Source organism: Doryrhamphus excisus, linkage group LG3, assembly GCF_037039965.1.
Source record: "Doryrhamphus excisus strain RoL-2023G ecotype Guam linkage group LG3, RoL_Dexc_Guam_v1.1, whole genome shotgun sequence".
NCBI classification, from domain to species: Eukaryota; Metazoa; Chordata; class Actinopteri; order Syngnathiformes; family Syngnathidae; genus Doryrhamphus; species Doryrhamphus excisus.
The window spans coordinates 17168279-17189125 of record NC_136359.1 but is presented as its reverse complement, the minus strand read 5'-3'; the positions used below and the strand labels follow the sequence as shown (position 1 = coordinate 17189125).

The 20847-nt window shown below is 40.3% G+C and overlaps 4 protein-coding genes and 2 long non-coding RNA genes across 12 annotated transcripts; 1 reads left to right on the top strand and 5 right to left on the bottom strand.

Annotated features, from left to right (window-relative positions):
• Positions 1-836: 836 nt before the first annotated feature.
• tcn2 (transcobalamin II) lies at positions 837-6125 on the bottom strand. Its single transcript, XM_058070851.2, has 10 exons — positions 6021-6125; positions 5715-5782; positions 5109-5298; positions 4512-4681; positions 3705-3857; positions 3452-3624; positions 2453-2627; positions 2190-2370; positions 2003-2121; positions 837-1507 (listed from the first exon to the last, which is right to left on the bottom strand). The coding sequence occupies exons 2-10, from the start codon at positions 5770-5772 to the stop codon at positions 1446-1448; spliced, it is 1281 nt and encodes a 426-aa protein (XP_057926834.2). The 5' UTR covers positions 5773-5782; positions 6021-6125; the 3' UTR covers positions 837-1445.
• Positions 6126-6320: 195 nt separating this feature from the next.
• ccdc117 (coiled-coil domain containing 117) lies at positions 6321-9868 on the top strand. Of its 6 annotated transcripts, none has more exons than XM_058070568.2 (6): positions 6325-6470; positions 6922-7038; positions 7121-7168; positions 7237-7485; positions 7693-7839; positions 7910-9868. In XM_058070568.2, exons 2-6 carry the CDS (start codon positions 6944-6946, stop codon positions 8142-8144), a joined length of 774 nt encoding a protein of 257 aa, XP_057926551.2. In that variant the 5' UTR covers positions 6325-6470; positions 6922-6943; the 3' UTR covers positions 8145-9868. The 6 variants fall into 6 exon arrangements, with proteins under 6 accessions (XP_057926547.2, XP_057926551.2, XP_057926550.2 ...); XM_058070567.2 differs by having other exon boundaries at positions 6919-7038; XM_058070566.2 differs by having other exon boundaries at positions 6345-6470; positions 7118-7168; positions 7910-9865.
• On the bottom strand, positions 9155-11288 carry LOC131128051 (uncharacterized). 2 transcript variants are annotated; one of them, XM_078789778.1, is made up of 8 exons: positions 11094-11288; positions 10907-11021; positions 10751-10834; positions 10124-10320; positions 9922-9948; positions 9672-9738; positions 9420-9599; positions 9155-9276 (listed from the first exon to the last, which is right to left on the bottom strand). In XM_078789778.1, the coding sequence occupies exons 1-8, from the start codon at positions 11258-11260 to the stop codon at positions 9208-9210; spliced, it is 906 nt and encodes a 301-aa protein (XP_078645904.1). In that variant the 5' UTR covers positions 11261-11288; the 3' UTR covers positions 9155-9207. The 2 variants fall into 2 exon arrangements, with proteins under 2 accessions (XP_078645904.1, XP_078645906.1); XM_078789780.1 differs by lacking the exon at positions 9922-9948.
• Positions 11289-11353: 65 nt separating this feature from the next.
• On the bottom strand, positions 11354-13604 carry LOC144898223 (uncharacterized). The gene is made up of 6 exons (XM_078789274.1): positions 13551-13604; positions 13375-13479; positions 12177-12290; positions 11858-12088; positions 11595-11777; positions 11354-11524 (listed from the first exon to the last, which is right to left on the bottom strand). The coding sequence occupies exons 1-6, from the start codon at positions 13602-13604 to the stop codon at positions 11354-11356; spliced, it is 858 nt and encodes a 285-aa protein (XP_078645400.1).
• A 151-nt stretch (positions 13605-13755) lies between these two features.
• Positions 13756-15372, bottom strand: LOC144898237 (uncharacterized). The gene is made up of 3 exons (XR_013627129.1): positions 15316-15372; positions 15149-15241; positions 13756-13844 (listed from the first exon to the last, which is right to left on the bottom strand). It is a non-coding gene; the product is annotated as an uncharacterized LOC144898237 (long non-coding RNA).
• A 3098-nt stretch (positions 15373-18470) lies between these two features.
• LOC144898233 (uncharacterized) lies at positions 18471-18994 on the bottom strand. The gene is made up of 4 exons (XR_013627122.1): positions 18962-18994; positions 18786-18892; positions 18679-18693; positions 18471-18596 (listed from the first exon to the last, which is right to left on the bottom strand). It is a non-coding gene; the product is annotated as an uncharacterized LOC144898233 (long non-coding RNA).
• Positions 18995-20847: the final 1853 nt, after the last annotated feature.

The window sequence follows — 20847 nt, the reverse complement described above, 5'->3', positions numbered from 1 at the left end:
GTCTTTGAGAAAGTGGCTGGGTCCATCGCTGCACACTCACCGCAATGACACTGGCGAGCTGCCAAAAAGCAATCCACTTCCGTATTTTATACCCTGAGCGGGTTTGGTCGCCATGGTGGTGAGCAGAATGGAGAAGGAGAATTCAGAAACAACATTGTAAACATGTCCCCGGCACACTGCTTAGACATTTATTGCTCTAATGGACGGTCCAAAAGACCACATGTGTCATTTTTCACATTCTCCAAAAACAAAGAAATGCAAGTGTGATAAAAAAAATATATATTATAGATTTATTACACTGGTTGTAAATAAACAGGACAGTGTATAGTAGTATAGCTTAAAGCTAATAGTAGAATTCATGACAAGTTAGTGATGATGATGACGATTTAGGCTATATTTAGGCTATCAAATCAAATATGTCAACAGTTATTGAATTGAAATAACTGTAGCATTTTTTTCATTGTGGTCAGTAAATAACACGAATAGCGTATACCTTATTTCATATTCAGCTCAGAGCTAGTGAATTTGCACACATTGCACACTCTGGTGCGCCTAGCCCCGCCCATCTCTTTTGCTTACCATCATGGCGAACTTTTTGTGCCATGGCTGACTACATTCTGTTCCATACATTTGCGGTGGACAATGCAAACCCATTCAAATCTAATGTTCTCGGTTCCGGGCGAGTTGTGTTAGTGTAATACCAGGGAATGTTTGACAGAGCTAAAGAGACGTATAGACAATTGATAGCAGGAAAACAGACAAACCGTCGGATAGAGGTGTTTTACGTATGACTGTTTTAATAATCTATGCCACACTGGCTTCTAGTGGTCATTCATGGAAGTGCAGCCAACCGTCGGATAGAGGTGTTTTACGTATGACTGTTTTAATAGTCTATGCCACACTGGCTTCTAGTGGTCATTCATGGAAGTGCAGCCAAGTGTATCGCACGGTGAGCAAACATGTCAACATGCCCATCGTCGAATTCGCCTTTATTGAGGGCCATATCGCAGTTGTGGCGCCTGACAGATCCCTTTCCAACTTTCTCCACCTCTCACTGCACAAATAATAATTCTGTATTTGCCATTTTTGATCACCTTCTCCCCTGAAGTATACCTGTGACCCCAGTGAGGACAAGCAGTATAGAAAATGGGTGGATTGAAGTTAACACAACCAAAATGAAGAACAAATATGAAACAAGAAATAAGTCCCTATTATCCAAGATTAAAGGCAACACAACACGAACATTCCCATTTTATTTTTTAAACCTATATAAAAGAAAATACACTAAAAAAAATCTCCCTTTTAAATGATTACCACAGTCTCTTCAGTCATATCTATTTGCAATGAAACAATTACAAACAGAGGAAACTGATAAAAAAATGGGCTGAAAGAAATCAAAGTTGTTTTCTTTGGTCCAAAATGATCACTAGTGATCGATGGCACTCTTAAAAGCTTGTGTTTTTGATGGTTATCTTTTGATCCATTTCTATTTTGAAATCACGAATACCTGAAACAACACGGAAACAACATGAAAGACGTTATACAAATAAAACACATGTACATGTTTAATGTTGTGTGTGAATATGTATGTATGTATTAAGGATGCTCTGAACAGGGTTTTATGCTGCAGATTTTGATACTGATCATCCATAAGTGAACTTGGCCAATACTGATCACATAGATTAACTGTCAATTTTTCAATGTATTTTTAATGGGTGCTATTGGCCTCGGGTGCCGTATCGGGGCAAAGGTAGGCCAATTCCAACGGGACCCAGAATCACTGTCTGCTATTGGCTATATAATATAAAAAATGACCATAAAATCACCTTAATTGAGTAAAAAACACATTTGACTGACTTCTTCGAGATAAGATATGTCACTGATGAAGCTTACAGAGGCGGAGACGACTTTTCTAAGCAAACTTTGAATGTGAGAGTACATTTCCACGGAAATCGTGCGGTATTGATCGGAGCATCCCTAGTATGTATACATGTGTTTTCACCTTGAGTGAGAGCAGCGTCACCAGAGGACAGGTGCCAGTATCTGCGGTCGCTCTGCCTGGCCCGCTCTCCATTCACCACACTTAAGAACGGTCCCCACAGGCTTGATTCCTGCTCAAACCTACCACACATATGCTCTCTAAGAATATTGTGAAAACCTGCACCAAATATCTGATCACATGATCTTACGTGAAGCCAACATTTTTTCCCTTGAGGAGTTGGAGGGCCGCCAACAGAGAGCTTCCCTTTGGTACATCCAGGGAATAAATAGCAGATGACCCGCTGGATGTCACCACTTCCACCATCACAGCCACTTTGGTGTCACTGGGCAGAACTACCACAGGGTCGATGGGCTCAAGAACCAAAGTGTCTGTGTGTAGACATGTGCAAAGAATGACAATGCAGACACAAACCTAACATTACCCATTTGTAAAGAATAATAGTGTGCGTACCTTCTTCATTGAGGCACTCCTTGCTTTGGACAGCCAAGTAGGATTTCTGCTGGAGAGCTGGCAGGACTTGAGATATGGCCATGGGGTTGTGGTACGTGTTGCCTCTGGCATCCCTCCTCATGGCCTCCATTGGAGCAGCACACGCTGACACCTGGCTGCCCATCGCCAGTAGAGCCTGGAAGGAATATTTCATATATATTATTTGAGTGGATGATTAGCAAACATGCTACAGCACAACCATTAAATGTCAAGGAGTGGGATACGTACACCAACTGTCATGGGGGTATGTGAATAAAAAAGAAAAACACTCACAATTACAAGTGCACATGAAGGCCTCATCGCACAATGAAAACAGTAAAAAGAAGACAGAGCATGAAGTTGTTCATTGCTCTGTGTGCATGTTGTGAACAAACAAGTCAGTTTGATGATTATTTTCTGCATTAAGAGTGTTTGTTGATCCCAACAACTAGTGATTTATTAAGGAAAATCCAAACTCTTTCATACCATTGTATAAGTCGCATTTTGGGGGCAACATTTATTTTATAGGCGTTTGTTAACGTCACGTCAATTTGATTTGTTAATGTAACGGCCTCTCGTGGCTGTCGGTGTGAAAAAAAAAACATATACTGTATAAGTCGCTCCGCAGTTGCAGAACCAGCCAAACCATGATAAAAAGTGTGACTTATAGTCCGGAATGTACAGTAATGTATTTTTAACATACTGCTGTTTAAATTTGCCTTTGTATTTGTACTTTTATTTCATCTACTTTATACATAGATTTTGTATTGTTGTAAATTTGATAGAAAGTAATTGTAAATGCATTTTTTTCTCATTTTCTTCCTAGTTGAGGTTGTTGCATTTATGCAAGTATGACAAAAAGACAAAGTTGAGCTGCAGTTGTGTGCCATATGCTGACTGAAGTTATGTTTTTGGAACTTTAGGGGCACCCACCCCCCCAAAAAATATTGGTCTAATTTGGAATGTATAAATCATTCTTACTTGTACAGCAAGACCAGTGCTGAACTCATTGCCAATATGACCATCGGGCCTTCGTGATGCCAAGAGCTTCTGCTTGATCTTGGTCAGGGCTGTCTCAAGCTCAGCAGCATTGTGAATATGGGAACCGGCATTCTTCACACACTGCAGGGCCATTGCCGCCATTGCATAGGTATCTATAAAAGCAGTACATAAAGCATCAACTGTCAAACATCGCTAGAACTAATCAGCAAGCATCCAAGAAGGTTTTACCCACCGATGCTGACGGTGTCGCCATGTGTGAAATAGTCATGTTCTACTGCTTTAATGAGTTTGTTGGCGATGTGGTTGTTGACCCTGATGCCGCTCACGCACAGAGCGAGCACACCCAGTGAGTACTGGTAATAGTTGGTCAAAGGGCGTTGGCTGACTGCGTAAAGAGAAGAAGACATAAAATCATATATGATATAGTCACGTGAAAAAGTTACGCTGACTGTAAGTGACATTTATGTCCTCAAAATGCTTGTCAGTGTTTGCCAAATTTTGTTGAAATGAAAAAAAGTGGTTAAACTTTGGGGTTTAAAATGCTGCCATTCACTCTATCACTGATTTTCAAAAACATATTAGTAAATAAATTATGCAATTTTGTGGTTGAATACAGCCTATTATTAGTCAGAACATATGCATATTTAAGCAAATGTTAAATTAAGCAATTTTTCAAGAAAAAAATTGCTAAATTAAGTAAAATACAAATATAAGGCATACAAAAGATGCATTCAAAGATGTTGATAGGTAGTATTCTACACTGCCCAGTAGGTGTCAGTAATGTTTGGTGGGACACACAAGCAGCAGACTTGATCGCTGGAACAACAGGCTTCTATTGCAGGTTCTAATAATCTCACAATTGGCACAATAATCCCAACTAAAAATACCAAATAAAAACACAGGCCACTGTTGCAGCTGTGATCCACGCTAAGATGAAAGTTAACTCTGAATCCTGTCTTAATAAGGTTCTCTATGCTCTAACTTTGAAACCGTAATGATCTCGAAATGGTATATTCTCCTTCAACGAATTGAAACTTACAGGAAATGTATTCTTTCTCTTGCTCCATCTGCTTCTTGAGGTGCGTCAGCAGCGTCTCACTCTTGTCACCAACAGTGAAGGTGATTGTGTTGAGATCATAACATGATGACTTCAAGGCCAGTGTGTATAACGCCAAGCGTCCAACCACAGGTTGGCTGAGAGCGAGGCCGCTGAAGAACACAAAGTTCATGGTAATGAGGTTCAGGAAATAAGACATCCGCTTCCAGTGGACACACATGCTCTCATTTAGAAGTGGTAGTCAACGAGATAACTGGTCAATGAGAGCTGTGGTTGGTCACGCTCAGGAAAAACAACGCCTCTAGTGGTATAGCAGAGAATTGCAAGTCACACGCTCAGCCCCAGCTGACAGCTGACTGGCACAACCAACAGTTTTAAATGTTAAATGCAGAGGTAGATAAAGCTTTTGTAGCAACTGACATCTTTTGACGTTAATAAAGACTACATCACTAAGTGGCCTACAGCCACAACTGTTAATTCCAATGTTTTTGGACCTGGCACTCCTTGTTGAGTTATGTATTTTTGTGGACCACACTCAGGGGTTAATAGAAGTATTAAATGTTCAGTTCCAGTTTTTACCTTTGAATGTCATTGTGTAAATGATTTTTCAGTCTGTTCAGGTGTTGCCCCTCTTTGGCAAGGTTGTGGGTGTCTGAGAGTCGTAATGCCAAGTGGACACTGGGATTGGGGAGTCCTTCCAGTCTCTCCAGAGAGCGAAGAAGATCCTTATTCAGTGAAAGCAGTAGCTCACTGTTGGGTCCAGATGTATCTATGGTAAAAGATGGGGAAACAATTTCAAAACACTTTCATAACAGCAGTTTAGACAAAGCAGCTTGCTGACACCAACATGAACATGAAGTGTTGCAAGGTCAGAATTGCCTCATCAGCAGAAACATCCATAGGAAACAAAGGCAAAGGGAATGAGTTATTTATCTATAAATATTATAGTTTATTAAATCTTGTCAATATATTTTTGTCAATTCTACAAAGGTTGAACAACAATGTATTTCATAAAAGTAATTGCAAAATCTGGGAATGCCGTGAACAAGTGACTCAATATGTTTTTAAGCTGGATTCTTTCCAGAGGTCACACAACTCAGGCCACACAAAAAAGCCTGGTTTTCAGCAACTCAACAAAGGTCATAAAACTATGTTAAAATACTTTATAGTATATATAACACTTACCGCAAGGTAAACTAGAGACAAAAGACAGCAGTCCGTAGAGAAACGCTAGATGATACATTCTTGTTTACCTTAAAAAAAGAAGGAATAGGATAGGATATAATCATATATTCAAAGAAAAATAATACTCAAATCACATGTAAATATGTAAATGTACAGCAATAGTCACAAAACCATTGAAATAGCTAACATACAAAAATGCTGATATAATGACGTCATATGTAATGACGTATATGCCTGTTAATCAAATGTTATTACTGTAAAACGTTTGTGAACGTTTAACATTTGACAAAAAAAGCAGTTTGTTACCTCTAGAGTCTAGACAGCGTCAGTCCAATCCAGCACTGAAACGAGTAGTAACCGGGCAGAGACAACAACTCTTTAAAATTTCCCTGTCACATGACCTGTCATTTGAGACGACAAAGTACCGCCTACACAGGAAGTTTTTACCAACCACACGGAAATTGTCTATTTTGACGTATACATGTAATTTACGTTACAAATTTATTTATGCTTTTATTTTTAACTCATTAGTGTATTAGTATGAACAATAACTGAAAAAGAACACAACATTTTGCTTATGAGTAGACATACGCCACGCTTTTTCACAAGCTCTTTGTCAAACTACAACTCCCATGATTCTGTGCGTTTTCGAGAATATAGGCGACTCTTCCGGTGCATGAAGCTTTGCTATCCTACCACTTTTCGTTGTGAACAGTTCACGCTGCGGGGACCAAACGTTTGAGGGCTCTTTATTAGGTTAGTAAGGGTGTTTTTTTAAGTATTTAATTATGCTCTGAATTTTTTGTTAAACGTAAGGTATGAGAGCGCTAGCAAAAGAAAACAACAGCGCAAACATGAAGGGATAGGGCTAAACGTCTATTTTAGCCACCATCACAAAGTTCGATGTAGCCCCTTGACAAAAACTGCCATTGCAAGTTATGCGTGTCATCTTCCAATATTAGTCTGCAGCGATGTTGTTTAAATGCGACATTAGCGTTGCAGATAGCTAGAGTTGTATGGACAGATGTATGACTTGGTAACCAACTCCCAAGTTACGTAGATGACCACTAAGCGCCCAAAAATAAGAACACAATTGTACCGGAACGAAAGGGTTTGTAATGATCTTTTCATGTTTCCCTACACATGCCTTTTACAATAATAATCTGGCCGACTGGACCATAATGCATCACTTGGCACCCTCAAGTAGTCCCCTGGGTTTGCTACCAAGCATGTATACATTTTCTGGGCCCACAAGCTTACCTGAATTTGATCTTGGGTCTCCAAACACATCTGAACACCTACAGAGAGGACCCCTGTCAAGCAAGTAAGATTATTTGGGTTGTTTTCATTCATTTTCCAAACAACTTGAAATCTTGTCTGAAACACATCTGTTCCTATCTCAGCAGTTGGGAGACAAGATGCCTGAGGAAGCACAGGAGAAGATTTTATGATGAGTATGTAAGAAGAACATCTAAGTGTATGCAGTACAACAATATTGAATACCTTTTCTTTATTTTCTCAGAGGATGTCTTGCCAAAAGACGAAGATTAACAACAGAGACCGAGCTGGACATTTCACTGGACGGGCCTTCTAGAAACAGCTGCCCTACTTTATGTACACATCTAAGCGACCATGCTCCTCCACCACCTTGTCCGACACCTCACAACCTGAATTCATTGCGGTCCTCTTCTGCTGTGTCCCGACTTGAGACGGAGAGCTCCTGCATGGAAATAGAGGCAGCTCAAAGGAAGCTTCAAGAGATTGAAAACAGGTATGTTGGCGTGTTTAGTGGCTAAATACTGAAACACAACGTCCAGTTTGTTCAGAATTAAAAGAAAAACGCCGTTTTGACCGATTCAATTTAGTTTAATTAAAAAATGGACAGCCTCGTTACCTAAAAAACATTATACTAATTATTATGAATTTCAAATGTCAATGAGAACATTATTAAAACAGACTATGGTATGTCATTGAATAGAATAACACTGGAGGATGACGATGAGGATGAAGATCTGGATGTGGAGCCGGCCCAAAGAAGGCCAGTCCTGGTCATCTCGGACAGTTTGAAGGAAGGCCTGCAGCGTGGCATCAGTGACATCCTCCCCCACACAGTTGCTCAATCTGTGTATGTTTGTGGCCAAAATGTTGCCAAACGCTTTCATCCACATTCATGCTGTCCTCCTTTCTACGTCTAGGAGCCATTCCTGCATGGAGCTGGTGTTGTGGCGGCCACCAGAAGACCCCTTCTGTCGCAAACTAAAAGGCTCGTTCCAGAAGCAGAGGAAACAACAGTCAGTCTCCCGACATCCAACGACTCCGTGTGCTTCTCCCACCCATCACAATCCCCTCAGTGCACCTGGAGACACGCACACTCCTCTCCATAACTTTCTCGTCACGCAAAGCTGTGGAGAGGAGGACATGGAAATGTAAGAAGGTGTAACTCACTGACCGGACTTGCGTGGAAATTGGTCACTTTGGAGTTGTTGCCGCTTTCGCTTAGTCACTTTTTCGGTTCTATGAATATAATCCCAGAATGAAGTAACATCCTGACATTCTACGTTTATGTTACCCCCAAATCAAATCACTCTCAAGCTCCATGAGTAATATTAATATTTAACATTTGCCAAAGCCTGGTTAACATTGCACTGATACACCGTTTCTAAGTAGATGTTCTTTGTTAATCATCTGTGGGCAGCAACGTATTTTTCTACCCTGCCATCTTTTATTCTTCAGTGCCCATAAATGCTAACATGCATGACTTTGTACAAGAGCTGTATTCGTTGTGGTTGAAAGACTATTCTATTTTGCTGAGCAAGTATGCTATATAAGCTTTGAAGAGTTTGTAAAGTGATGGAAATGCACCTTGAATTATGTGTTTTCAAGGGTATTCCAATCAGATATGTTCTGTTTGTATTTGTTTTACACATATATTGTGCTTCATCCAGTGGGAAAAGAGTGCAATGTTCTGATATTAAATTGTCTCATAAAGTTGATTAAATGTTCATTTGCATGTTACATATGATTATATGTCATGTAACAGCAATTCCTACAAAAAAGGCTTCATGAGGTTTTCTACTGTCAGTCTCCTGTTAAATCTGCAAACCTCTGGAATCTTGAGCCATAAAACAGTCACAGAGGAAAGTGCAAACGACCACTAAACATTTGGTTGTGTCATTTGTCACTGTGACCTGCTTGTTAAGATGCTATCTTAAGTACACTTAACTGTGAATGATTCATTTCTTCAGTAATGCCAAATATGTTCAAATACCGTGGATTCTTTACTGACTTCACTCAGATACAGCTCACAATGACAGAGTAGTGTTCTTGTTCATTGAGTATTTGTTTAAAAAGGATAGTATTCAGATGAGGTATTCGGACTGAATATAGTTTGGTTCCTTTTTAATCTTACTTTTGTGGCTTTACAAGTTTACAAGTTATATGATTATTCAATAATGGGATGTTTTTACCATACCGGTGGTGAGCATGTGATGCTTCAAGCCCTTAACTGGAGACTGCCATGATGGGCAAGAGACTCTGAATTCTCTTCACTATCTTGATGTTGCTGTAAATAAAAACAAAAAACAAGAATGTGATAGTTTGAAACCTTAATGGATCTCACGGTTGCTGAGATAAACATACAATGACACTTAATTAACACATTTGTTAAGACTTTTGAATCAAAGGGTGAGTTATACATTGACTCACTGTAGGTAGGCAGGGTCCTGTCTTCACAGGTGTTGGCCTCCATGTCTGGTTTTCTACACGGAGCTGCTTGACTCTGCTCTGCAAGTAACGCACAAGTTTTAATGAGGCCACGTCTGAGGGGCAGTGGGGGACGGCAGCATAAACGGAGGTTGAGCGGTTGGTAGACTGAGCATCCTGATGCTGATGGGAGACACAAGATGTGTCTTTAGATAAAATGAATGTACGGTCTTCATGCAAACAGTCGAATGGTACCTTTGTACTATGCCTCATCTGACCCTCTGACCTTTGTGTCTCCTCTTGTGATGTGTGTGAGGTCTTTCTGAAAAGAAACCACACATTTTAAACGTGAGTGTTGGTCATTTCTCGATAATGTTGGCTGACATATTGTTTATACTGTACTACATGTATGGATTTATCAGCATTGTGGGTGAAGGTGACGTCATGCTGGTTAGAATCAGTATTAGTATCGAACTATTCTTCAGCAGCCTTTTACATCATTTACCTGCCCTTTAATAACTTTGTCCTGCACCTGTGGAATGGCAAACAAATTAAAACAAAATTGAAATCTAAATACAAATCAATGCAATCAATGAGAGTATTTCCTTCCAGATTGTTATTGGTTGTAAATATGTTATATATGTGATCAATAAAGGTTGATTTGGTGTGAGTGTAGAAGAACTGAAAAGAGACACTTCATCCGTCACCTTTCCAGTTCAGCTGTCAACTCTTCCTCAAACTTGCAGGCCAGACGAGCGGTGGTCTGTTCCTTCCACAGAGCCATGTTAGTCTGGACCTGTCTCAGCTCCATATCTTTGGCCTCCAGCTGCTTGCGAAGAGAGGCCTCCAGTCCTCCATCATTCATATGAGCCCATTTGAGACTGCTCAGCTCCTCAATGTGCTCCTGGGCCGACATTTAAAATTAATTCATTCATTCATTCATTCATTTTCTACTGCTTTTTCCTCACAAGGGTCGTGGGGGGTGCTGTCTTGGGGCGCGAGGGGGGGTACACCCAGGACTGGTGGCCAGCCAATCACAGGGCACATATAGACAAACAACCATTCACACTCACATTCATACCTATGGACAATTTGGAGTCGCCAATTAACCTAGCATGTTTTTGGAACGTGGGAGGAAACCGGAGTACCCGGAGAAAACCCACGCATGCACGGGGAGAACATGCAAACTCCACACAGAGATGGCCGAGGGTGGAATTGAACCGTGGTCTCCTAGCTGTGAGGTCTGCGCGCTAACCACTCAACCGCCGTGCCACCCGACATTTAAAATGATTTCTTAAAAAAAAAAAAATGAAGGTGTATGTTTTACAATGTACCCGAATGAGACGTTCCTTTAGAGAATCCAAGGCTTGGTTTCGCTCCATCTTCAGCTGTTGCTTCTGAATCTTTAACTCTCGCTTCTGGAATTGAACATGCAGACCCAAACGCAGCTAAACTTGCAGTCACATGTAAAACTACAGTGCTGTACATACCTTGTCTGCATGCAGTTGCTCAATGGTTTGCCTCAGAGAATCTAACTCCTGATGGAGATGCTTTAAAGGGTCTTTTAGACATTTCAGGTAGGTGATCGCCTCATCAATGGTAGGGCTGTTGCATACAAATCTTTAGTTGTTTGCAATCTACAATACAACCCATAATGCCCTGAGAGGGAAAGCATACCTGGGAAGGAGCTGCAGTGGTTTGGGTTTGCATCCACTCTGTCCCATTAAGAGATGCAGATGTTCACACTCATCCACCAGTTCCTGAGCCCATTCCCTTAGCTGCTGCTCCTGCTCCGCTCTAGCTTCATTATTTCTGATATCTTTCTCGTCAAGCATCTGGTGCATCTTCTCAGCTTCTCCCTTTGCCAGCTGTGCAGCCTTCTCCAGCTGCAGCACGGTCCTCTCAGTCTCCTGCGACATACTCAAACGTCACCATTTCTACAATACCGTCTGTTCAGAAATGATATTATACGATACCTGCATCATGTGTTTCTGCAACCTCTCCAGCTCGGCCTGGTGCTCCTCCTTCAGTGACCTGCAAATGACAGAGAGCAGAGATTCCTGCTCTCGCTGCTGCCCACTGCGCTCTCCCTCTAGCTCCTGTACTCGCTAATGAAAGAGATCCACACAGAAGAGTTGGATTGGAATTGTCTCTAAGAAGGTAGTCACAAGATCTTACACTTTGCAGCTCCGCCACTTTATGCTGAAGAGTCAGTACATTCTTCTTTTCTTCATGCATCTCACTCCTCGCGCTTTCCAAGCTCTTCCTGTTCTGCTCTTCCAGTAAACTGCAGTGAAAGTTCACAGCTTCCATCTTCTCTGCTTCCATCTTTCTTCTTTCCTCCTCTATGGCCTTGTGCACCTGAGTGAGAGCGAAGTGTTTAGGTTGTGGAGCTATAAAAAGGTATGAGGAAAAGTGCTGCTTTTCTAATTCCAAATCACCATCACTGAAGAGGCTTGGTCTCTGGCTTCTTTAAGAGCATGGTAGTGTTGGCTTTTTATGAACTCTAGCTCCCCCCTCAGTCTGTCTCCCTCTGCTTGCAGGGCTCCACGTTGCTCCTGGAAATCTAGGAGATGTTGCTCCTTCTGATCCAACATTTTCTCCAGTGTGTCAACTCTGGCTTTACATGCTCCCAGTTCTCCCTGCAGCTCACGTGCTTGACACTCAAGACCCTAAGAAAAAAAAAAAAGACAACTGTGCAATTTTCCACAGAGAATTGTGGAGAAACAAGAAATGATGACAATGAGTGTGTTGTATCACCTCCGTCTCCACCTTTTTCTGCCTTTCTTTCTCTTCCAGACAAGTGCACCTGTTCCTTAGTGAAGTCTCTGCCTCTGAGACCCTCAAGAGTTCCTCACAAGTTGCCTCCAACGTCTGCTCCAACATAAATATGTCAACACAGTTGTATCACTTCTGACTTGCACAAAGTTACAGTGCAAATAACCATTGTTAAATGCTAATCAGAGAATGCACGCAAACCGAGGCAAAATTTTGGCATACATTTTCGATGTAACGCAGAAAACACCCTAACCGGTTCTGAGCTGACCGAGGTTCAAATGTATTGGGTGTGTTGGTTGATGTCTACAGGGCTCTATCCATGTTTAAAACAAGTATTTAGAATATCGTAATAAGGTTTACGTATATGCTCTAACTCAGGGGTGGGCAAACTTTTTGACTCACGGGCCGCATTAATTTAACAAAATTGACGGGGGGGATTATGTAGTATTTTATATGTAACAGTCCATTTTTACACCTATATTTTTACACATATTTTACATGTAAAAGTGTCATGCAATCTGCTATATGTGCACTTTGAAATCATTTATTTGATGTAAAGTGTGTTAGAAATTAAATGTATTATTATTATTATTGTTGTTATTTTTATTATAATAATTATTATTATTATTAGTTATAGTAATGTTATTATATTATTATTATTTTTGTTAATAATAATAATAATAATAATAATAATAATATTACTACCATTATTATATTAATATTATTAACAACAATGTTAATATAATAGTAGTATTATTATCATTATTGACAACAACATTATTATTATTATTTGTATTACTATTATTGTGCTTGTGCTCCTTTTTCCAGGAGTATTTTGTAAGCAACAGACCACATCAAATAACCAAATTGATAAAGCAGCTACTTCAACCATCAAAAAGTTGGCCCAAGTCATGATGCCAGGTTGTATGTTGAGTTTAAATTAAATACTTTGGAAAAAACAGGCGGGTCATATTCAAACACTTGGTGGGCCGAATGTGGCCCCCGGGCCGTAGTTTGCCCACCCCTGCTCTAACTACAAAAATAGTGCATTTCTAATTGGGATGCCTACCTTTTGGAAATTCACTTATCACGATCAGGTCTGGAACCAATTAACCATGATAAACGAGGGATGACTGTATATCCATTATAGCATTGGTAAAACTAATTGGTAATACTGTACTTGTTGCATGGATTCTAGCTTTTCTCTTGCCCGGCGCTGCTCAGAGAAGAGTTCAGTTTTGGCACAATCCAACTGCCTCTCCATCTCAGACATAACAATGCTGGTCTGTTTGTGAAACAGAAGAAGAAATAGTAAAGTGTACCAAGAAGACATGTTGAAATATTGTTGAATAACACCTCCACACAGGACTTGTCCTCTGGTTGGTCTTTCTTCTTTTGTCCTTCTTCCATGCGTCTCAAGTCACGGAGATAAGCTTCTTTTTTCTTTTGAAGTTTCTGCAACTGGCAGCTACACAACACAGAACACAATTGGATACAACCACATTACAGGACTTGGACGACAACGTTGCTATAATACCTCACAAGGTCTCGCTCTGATTTGCCGTCTCTAAGCAAATACTCCAGTTGCTTCTTTTCTGTCTCCATGTGCCCTGTTTCTGCACTGAGTCGCTCTAGATCCTGCACGGCATTCTGGGACAATTAAACAGAATAGACTATGTGTCAAATTCAATTATGTGGTCTGTATAACTGTTTGGAAAATAGCACAGTTTAGCTATATTGTGCAGCATGCTTATGATGATAGTAACTGACCAAAACTTTAAATTATTATTATTTATTCTGAATTATTTAAATTATTTGTGCAAATTACTGTTTACGCTGTACATTGTTGTTCATATTTGATGTAATCTATTTATTCTCCACATTATTATTATAATTTATTATTACACGGGAGCCAGGCAACAACATTTTGTTGGCAATTTCACTGCTGTGTTATTGTGCAATGACAATAAAGAAAGTCTATGTCTATGTCTAATTCTTTCAGTGTCAACTATTCTTTACTTTAAGGGGATCTCTGAGGCTTTCTCCACTTTTCCAACGTATAAATGTAGTTGGAATGTTGTATTATCGTACTAAACGATGCTAACATTTCAGATAATGAGGATTACACATTTGGAAGTGAGCCCTGAAAGATGTTTGGGATGGTTCAAAAACACAAAAAGTGTTTTTGTGATGTCACAGAGGAGCGGGCTTCCTTATGGCCGTGGCTGTAGGCGAGATTTGTTCTCTGCCCTCCCCTGAGCTTTGCTTCCCCTGCCTTTCCCCAAACTCTGATTCTTTGTCTACAAAACAAGCTCAGGCAGAAGTTATTGTAGTTGGTGAAGAGAAAAATACTTTCATCTGTCAACAGTATTTTACATGGGACTGTTTCTGTGAAATATCCACAAACCAGAAGCAGCGTACTCTCGCCAGAAAACATGGCGAGAACCACAGTCACTGTCTGGAACAGCAAAAAAACGTGTAATGACCACATTTCTTCTACTAATTTTGTGTCAAGATTGTCTACAGTTACTAGTAAACATGGCGGCCTCATGTCCGGCTTCTGAGCTCCACAGCAACCAGTGGTACCTCTGACAAAGTGTGTCCGACAATGAGTGCTCCTCCTCAAGCAGGCAAGGTTGGAGAAGCACCAGCGATGCAGACTCTTTGAGTTTACACAAGGTAAGTCAAGACTTTGTTTGTTTATTATCAACTAATCAAGTGTTATTCGCAGCAGTCAGGAAGAACCGTAGGAATGTGACCAATCCGGGCGGAGGAGATTATGCTTTTTCCCTACAGCAAATGAGACAATTACGTCATCTAGGACAGCCAATGGCTACTTTTCTTATTGAAAAGTTGCCTGCAACCTAGTCAGCTTAGGCTTTTAGCCCTTGTGTGATTGAGTTTGACGCCCCTGCAATAGATAGAGAAGAAAATGTATGTATGTTACGCCTCACCTTTCTCCTCAGTTGCAGCTCACAGAGGGAGAGCTCCACTTCAGATAAATGAGACTTTCTCATTCGTAGCGTCTCCTCCTCGTTCTCACACCTCTGAATCAGACACGTTACATGATGGCTTGTTGACACAAAGCTGATCAAATGTAAACAAGTCCGCTCAATCGTACTTGTCTGAGGGAGGAGAGATGACATCTCATCTTCTCCCAAGCGGAGTGCATGTTCTCTGATGCCCTCTCAAGCTTGGACCTCCTGCTCCAGTGTCCATTTGTCTCCTCATCTGTGTCGTTGTCATCATTCCCCAGAGAAGATTCATCTCTAGAATGTAAAAATAGAGATGGAAGACATGAAGATGAATTAAAGAAATGCATAAAAATCAATGCTAGAGTGAAACTTGAGTGCACTTCCCCTCCTTTTACCTGGAAATATTTCTTCTACCATGTTGGGCTTGAAGAAGAGTACTTTTGCTTTGTAAAGCTCCTGTGGATCAAAGAACATTATTAACAACATGATTCAGTCTTTCATGAACATCTGTGAAATATTAGGTTGTAACATCTCGAAATTGATTAATGTTATAATAATTCCTGGTCAAAAAAGTGTATTAAAAAAGTGTATTTTCAAAGGTCACATCTTGATTAAGTTTCGCACCAACACTGATAAATAGTTAAGTAATGATCTGACATATCTTTTATTCCTGTCAATTTCATATTTACTGTCTGCATATTAATCTAATACTAAATTGACGAGAAAGTTTAGCTGTCAGGACGATGCAGTATCCAAAGTACAAAACCATACCATACATACGTACAACCAATAATCAAGTTTTATTTTCGGAGACTTCAGATTTTTCACTGCTGCACCGTGCAGGGATTGGAGCACCAATCGAAATGAAATCTTTAAGATGAAACACTCTGAATGCACTAAATAATCATCAAACGTACTTATTTGTTCATATGATGCACACATAACAATGAACTTTCTGCTCCTTTCTGCTCCTTTCTCCTTGTATCGTGTGGCATTCATGTGCATTCGTAATTGCGAATGATTTTGAATGGCAGTAATGGACCTTCATTTTTATCCACGTACCCCCTGCGACAATTGGTGGTAAGATTACCCCATTTAGAGAACATAGGGTGCAGATTGATGCTTATTGTCTTCCTGTGTGTGTTCGACAGTTGAAATGAAAGAGCCGCATCCTAGAAGTGGTTCTAGTGCCTACTGTTGTGCATTAGATAACATTTTTTGTATTTTATATCTTCAATTTGGCAATCTCTTACCAGCCCGTCTGTGGAGATGCCGCTTAACTATATCTGTACAGACTGAGTCAAGGTCACTGTCAATGGACACCGTGTCAAAATTCCATACAGGCACCCCTGGAACACAAAGTGCAAGAAACATATCATTAGATGATTACCTCTTTGACGCTGGTAACCATTATTATATATCTTAAAGGAGACCTATTATGCTCAGTTTCTGCACTTTGTATTGAGTTGTGGACTCCGATAGAGGAGCTACACACAATAATCCGCACAGAAAGCTTTCTATATCTTCCAGATTCTGCACCTCTTTCAGCAGTGTTTCCAGTGACTTCCTGCTTCCGGTCTGTTTAATTTACACCACCCCTGGCCCACCAACCAACTCTCTAGGTAAGCTGTGATTGGTCACACTCCCAAGCGCTCCCAAGGAATTCCGGAGACGTAGGTCCGCGTTTATTGAGTACAGACAATCTGCAGCCCATATAAGAAAGTCCGGATCGCATTGACATTCCAAATGCGGCATTCCAAAACCTCATTATGCTGAGACATCGTTTAACACAAGAATACAACATCGTGATAATATTTATAGGTCAGGAAACAGGTCACCTTTAAGACATTGGTCTGGCTGGCTTTTAGAATGTAGATATAGAGTACTGTGTGTCTGGTACCTGCTAAACACCTGCCTTTCGGGGAAGAAATATGTTTAGGGTTCCGATGTTCTCTTTCATTCTCTGTGCTGTAAATGACTGAAACAAAATAGAGGAAGTTAAGTGCATGCCATGTATACTATTCATTCATGCATTTTCTGCTGCCTATGACTGGTCGCCAGCCAATCACAGGTCACATATAGACAAACAACCATTCACACTCACATTCATACCTATGGACAATTTGGAGTCGCCAATTAACCTAGCATGTTTTTGGAATGTGGGAGGAAACGGGAGTACCCGCATGCATGCACGGGGAGAACTTGGCTGAGGGTGGAATTGAACTCAGGTCCTAGCTGTGAGGTCTGCGCGCTAACCACTCAACCACCGCGCAGCCCCGCCATGCATACTATAAATCACCAAATGTACATGAACACTACCATATAAGTGCAGACAGAAAGGTCATTGTCTTGATGAAACTAGTAAGAAAAAAAAACGCAAAATGTGAAGTGGAATGCACTCTGCAGGAATCATCTAGAATCATCTAGAATCTGTGATGTGTTGTGATGTCCACCTCCCATTTTCTCACCATTCTGTAGTGTTGGAACTCCAGATGTGTGTAGTTCCTCCCCTTGTTTCGGCTTGTACTGGCAACCGTCAACAGTGTCTTTGCTGCTTTTCACATTTCTACATGCAAACCTGACAACTCCGTGTACATTTTGGTCCCTGTGGCAAGGATCACCACCAGAGATCATGGTCCTCTCCACCCCCTTTTCTTCGTTCAGCTCTTGTACACTGCCTTCTGGCATCGCCAAGTCCACCATCTCCTCTTGAAAGCACCTCACAAAGTCCTCAGTGCAGATACTTTCTGAAGGAAGATGGTGTTTGTCTGACATTGCTCCTTGCTTACATGCATCTCCAAGAAGTCGCTCTAGTCTCCACAAGACCTGCTCCTTGTGACACTCCATCTCCACTTTGCTAACTGTCCATACATCCGATTCCGGTGTTGCTTCCTCCCATGTGACGGGGGGCAAGGTACTTCCATCTGCAGGAAGGGAGAAGAATGTCATATACCAGCAATATTTTGAAAAGAAAGAAGACTTAAAAGATGAAGGAATATTTAAATGTGTGGCTCATTACAAAAAAATCACAACACATCGCTATAGATAGATAGATAAGAAAGATAATGTGACAATATTCAATACTAAAATACTAAGCAAAGTAAAATGAATGGATGATTCATTCCTTGACATGATGAGGTTTGGCAGCAATCTGGATGTAATTAGGATGAAACCCAGTTTCTGACATTTTGCATGCATGCAATACTATTGAAATTAGATCAAATTATACAGAAGATTTGCTATTGGCAACCACTTTTCCACAGGAAATAAATACCTGAATGCTACCGATGCTAGATTGTACCTGGGGTTTGTTCCACTGTTGGAGTGTCCATCAAATCCAACTGAGACATGGGAGTGTCGTTGGTTTGGGACACTGTGCTGCCCAGACCTGTGTCTTTGCTCAGAGACTGACTCCACTTCAATGGTGCTAAACACATGTCAAAAACAAAGATTATTACCTAAAAATAAGATTAACATATGATGAAGTGTCTTGGGTAAGTCAGTCTAACCTGATTTGTTGCTGTCTGTGTTACAGGTGTTGACCTGCTTGTATTTATTCCGTTAGAATGATCTAAATATTTGATTTGATTTTTTAAAAACAAAGAAAATGACACACCTGCAGTTTTCCAAGTTGAGCATCAATGGCATCCAGCAGGAAATCACAGGGATCGGGTCTGAGAGGGGGATGATGCTGTTCAAATCCATTGCTGCTGCTGTGTAAGTCTGCAAACATGTCATGGGTGTCATTCTCCCTTACACACATTTGGGATGTTCTTCTCTTCATAGTCAGACCTTGTTGAAGAACATCATCATCCTCGCTGCTGTGTTTCGCCATGTTATGCTGGTCAGACAGAAACATTCCCAGTAAGTCTGCTGGTTTACAATGAGGTGTAAAGAGGGGTCTTCTGTTGCTCAGTTGTCATGGAAACCAAGACAATTTCACTTACTAGCAGGCTAAACTTGCAGACTTTTTTGGCTAGGGACAATTCATTTGTCCTCCGACCTCTCTTGTTGTTATGTAATTAACAACAGTTATTCCACTTCATGTTCAGTTTAGTATCTCAATAACAAAGCATACTGTACCTTAGACGAGCTAGTCAACTCGAAGACGGAGGCTTCAGAGTGTCACACAGTGCTGCGGTGGCTCGTAATTGACAGGAGCTTCAGTTGGTTGCCAAGGGAACAGTCAAACAGCACACAACTCCAGACAGGGACGTTTGCCTAGCTGTGCCACACTGGAAATTAACACTGCTAAAAACAGTCGCTCTGGACTGGTTGAAATAAGATTATATGTGAATTCTGTTATTTCCATATTATTAAAAAAATCCAATTCCCATTTTGTTCATGGATATCGCTGAAATTCACATTTTCCAAATTGTTCCAAGAAAATGTTGCACCTTTTACTGTTTTTTTTTGATGCCATGCTATTGAAATTATAAGGGTGTGTCTCATTGATGTTGGATAAATGTGTATATGTAAAAAACATTTTATGTGTGTTACAGCATTACTTTCACGTTAGAAGTATTTTCCCAAAGGTCTGAGGGATCATCAAGATGTTTTGTGGCAAAAAAAAAAAAAAAGATGAGCCTTCATGTTCTTTCGTGGAAGTATGCCGTGCAGGTCATTTTTGCTTAGTGCCTTTCTCATAGTGGATTCACAAACACTGATCTTAAATGAGACAAGTGAGGCCTGCAGTTCTTTGGATGTGGTTGTGGGGTCTTTTGTGACCTCTTGGATAAGTCGTCGCTGGGGTAATTTTGGTTGGTCGACGACTCTTGGGAAGGTTCACCACTGTACCATGTATTTGTCATTTGTGGATAACGGCTCTCACTGTGGTTTGCTGGAGTCCCAAAGCTTTAGAAATGGTTTCATAACCTTTTCCAGACTAATAGATCTCAATTAATCTCAGTTGTTTTTTTTTGGGGGGGGGGGGTGACTTTGTAGGTTTGGATTTTTTTCCCCCTCCCTTTCAAAATAAATAAAAAATAATTAAAAAGGGGCACTTAGTTGTGTTGTCCTTTGAATATTCATATGTGTCTGCTGATCTGGATCATGTAAATGTGACAAACATGCAAAAAAAAACCAAAAATGGAAATCACACTTTTTCACACCACTGAATATAAAACTGGTATTGTGTAAACATACTGGCATATTATTTTATATTTAGGGCTTAAAGTGGTAAGACAATAAATATTTACAGCAGTTTATGAAAAAATGCTTTTTTATGTGCTTAGGCTGTTGTGTGTGAGATTTTACCAAAAGCTTCAAAAACCTGGGATCTCGCCAAGGATCTGGCAACAGTATCTTTACATTTACTGGACTGTGTCAAATAACAAAACATCTTTTTAGATTTTCATTTAGACTGATAGTATACCTTCTCCATATTTCATTGCATAATTATTTTTCATATCAGATGTCGTTCAGTGGAAGTACTGTTAAAAAATAAAGGAGATATTTATCAAGTGTCAACAAGTTTATTTTAATTTCCATTGTTGTGTCATCTTATAAATCGAAAAGAGGGAACGTACACAATTTATGAAAAAAGAAGAACCTCTAAGCTGTGATTTAGAAGTATATTTGGGTAGTCAAGTCATGTCAATAACCTTTGACTTTTTGAAGCAGGCTACTGTTTAGATTTGTTGACTTTCATCTGGCCACAGATTAGAAAAACCACTATG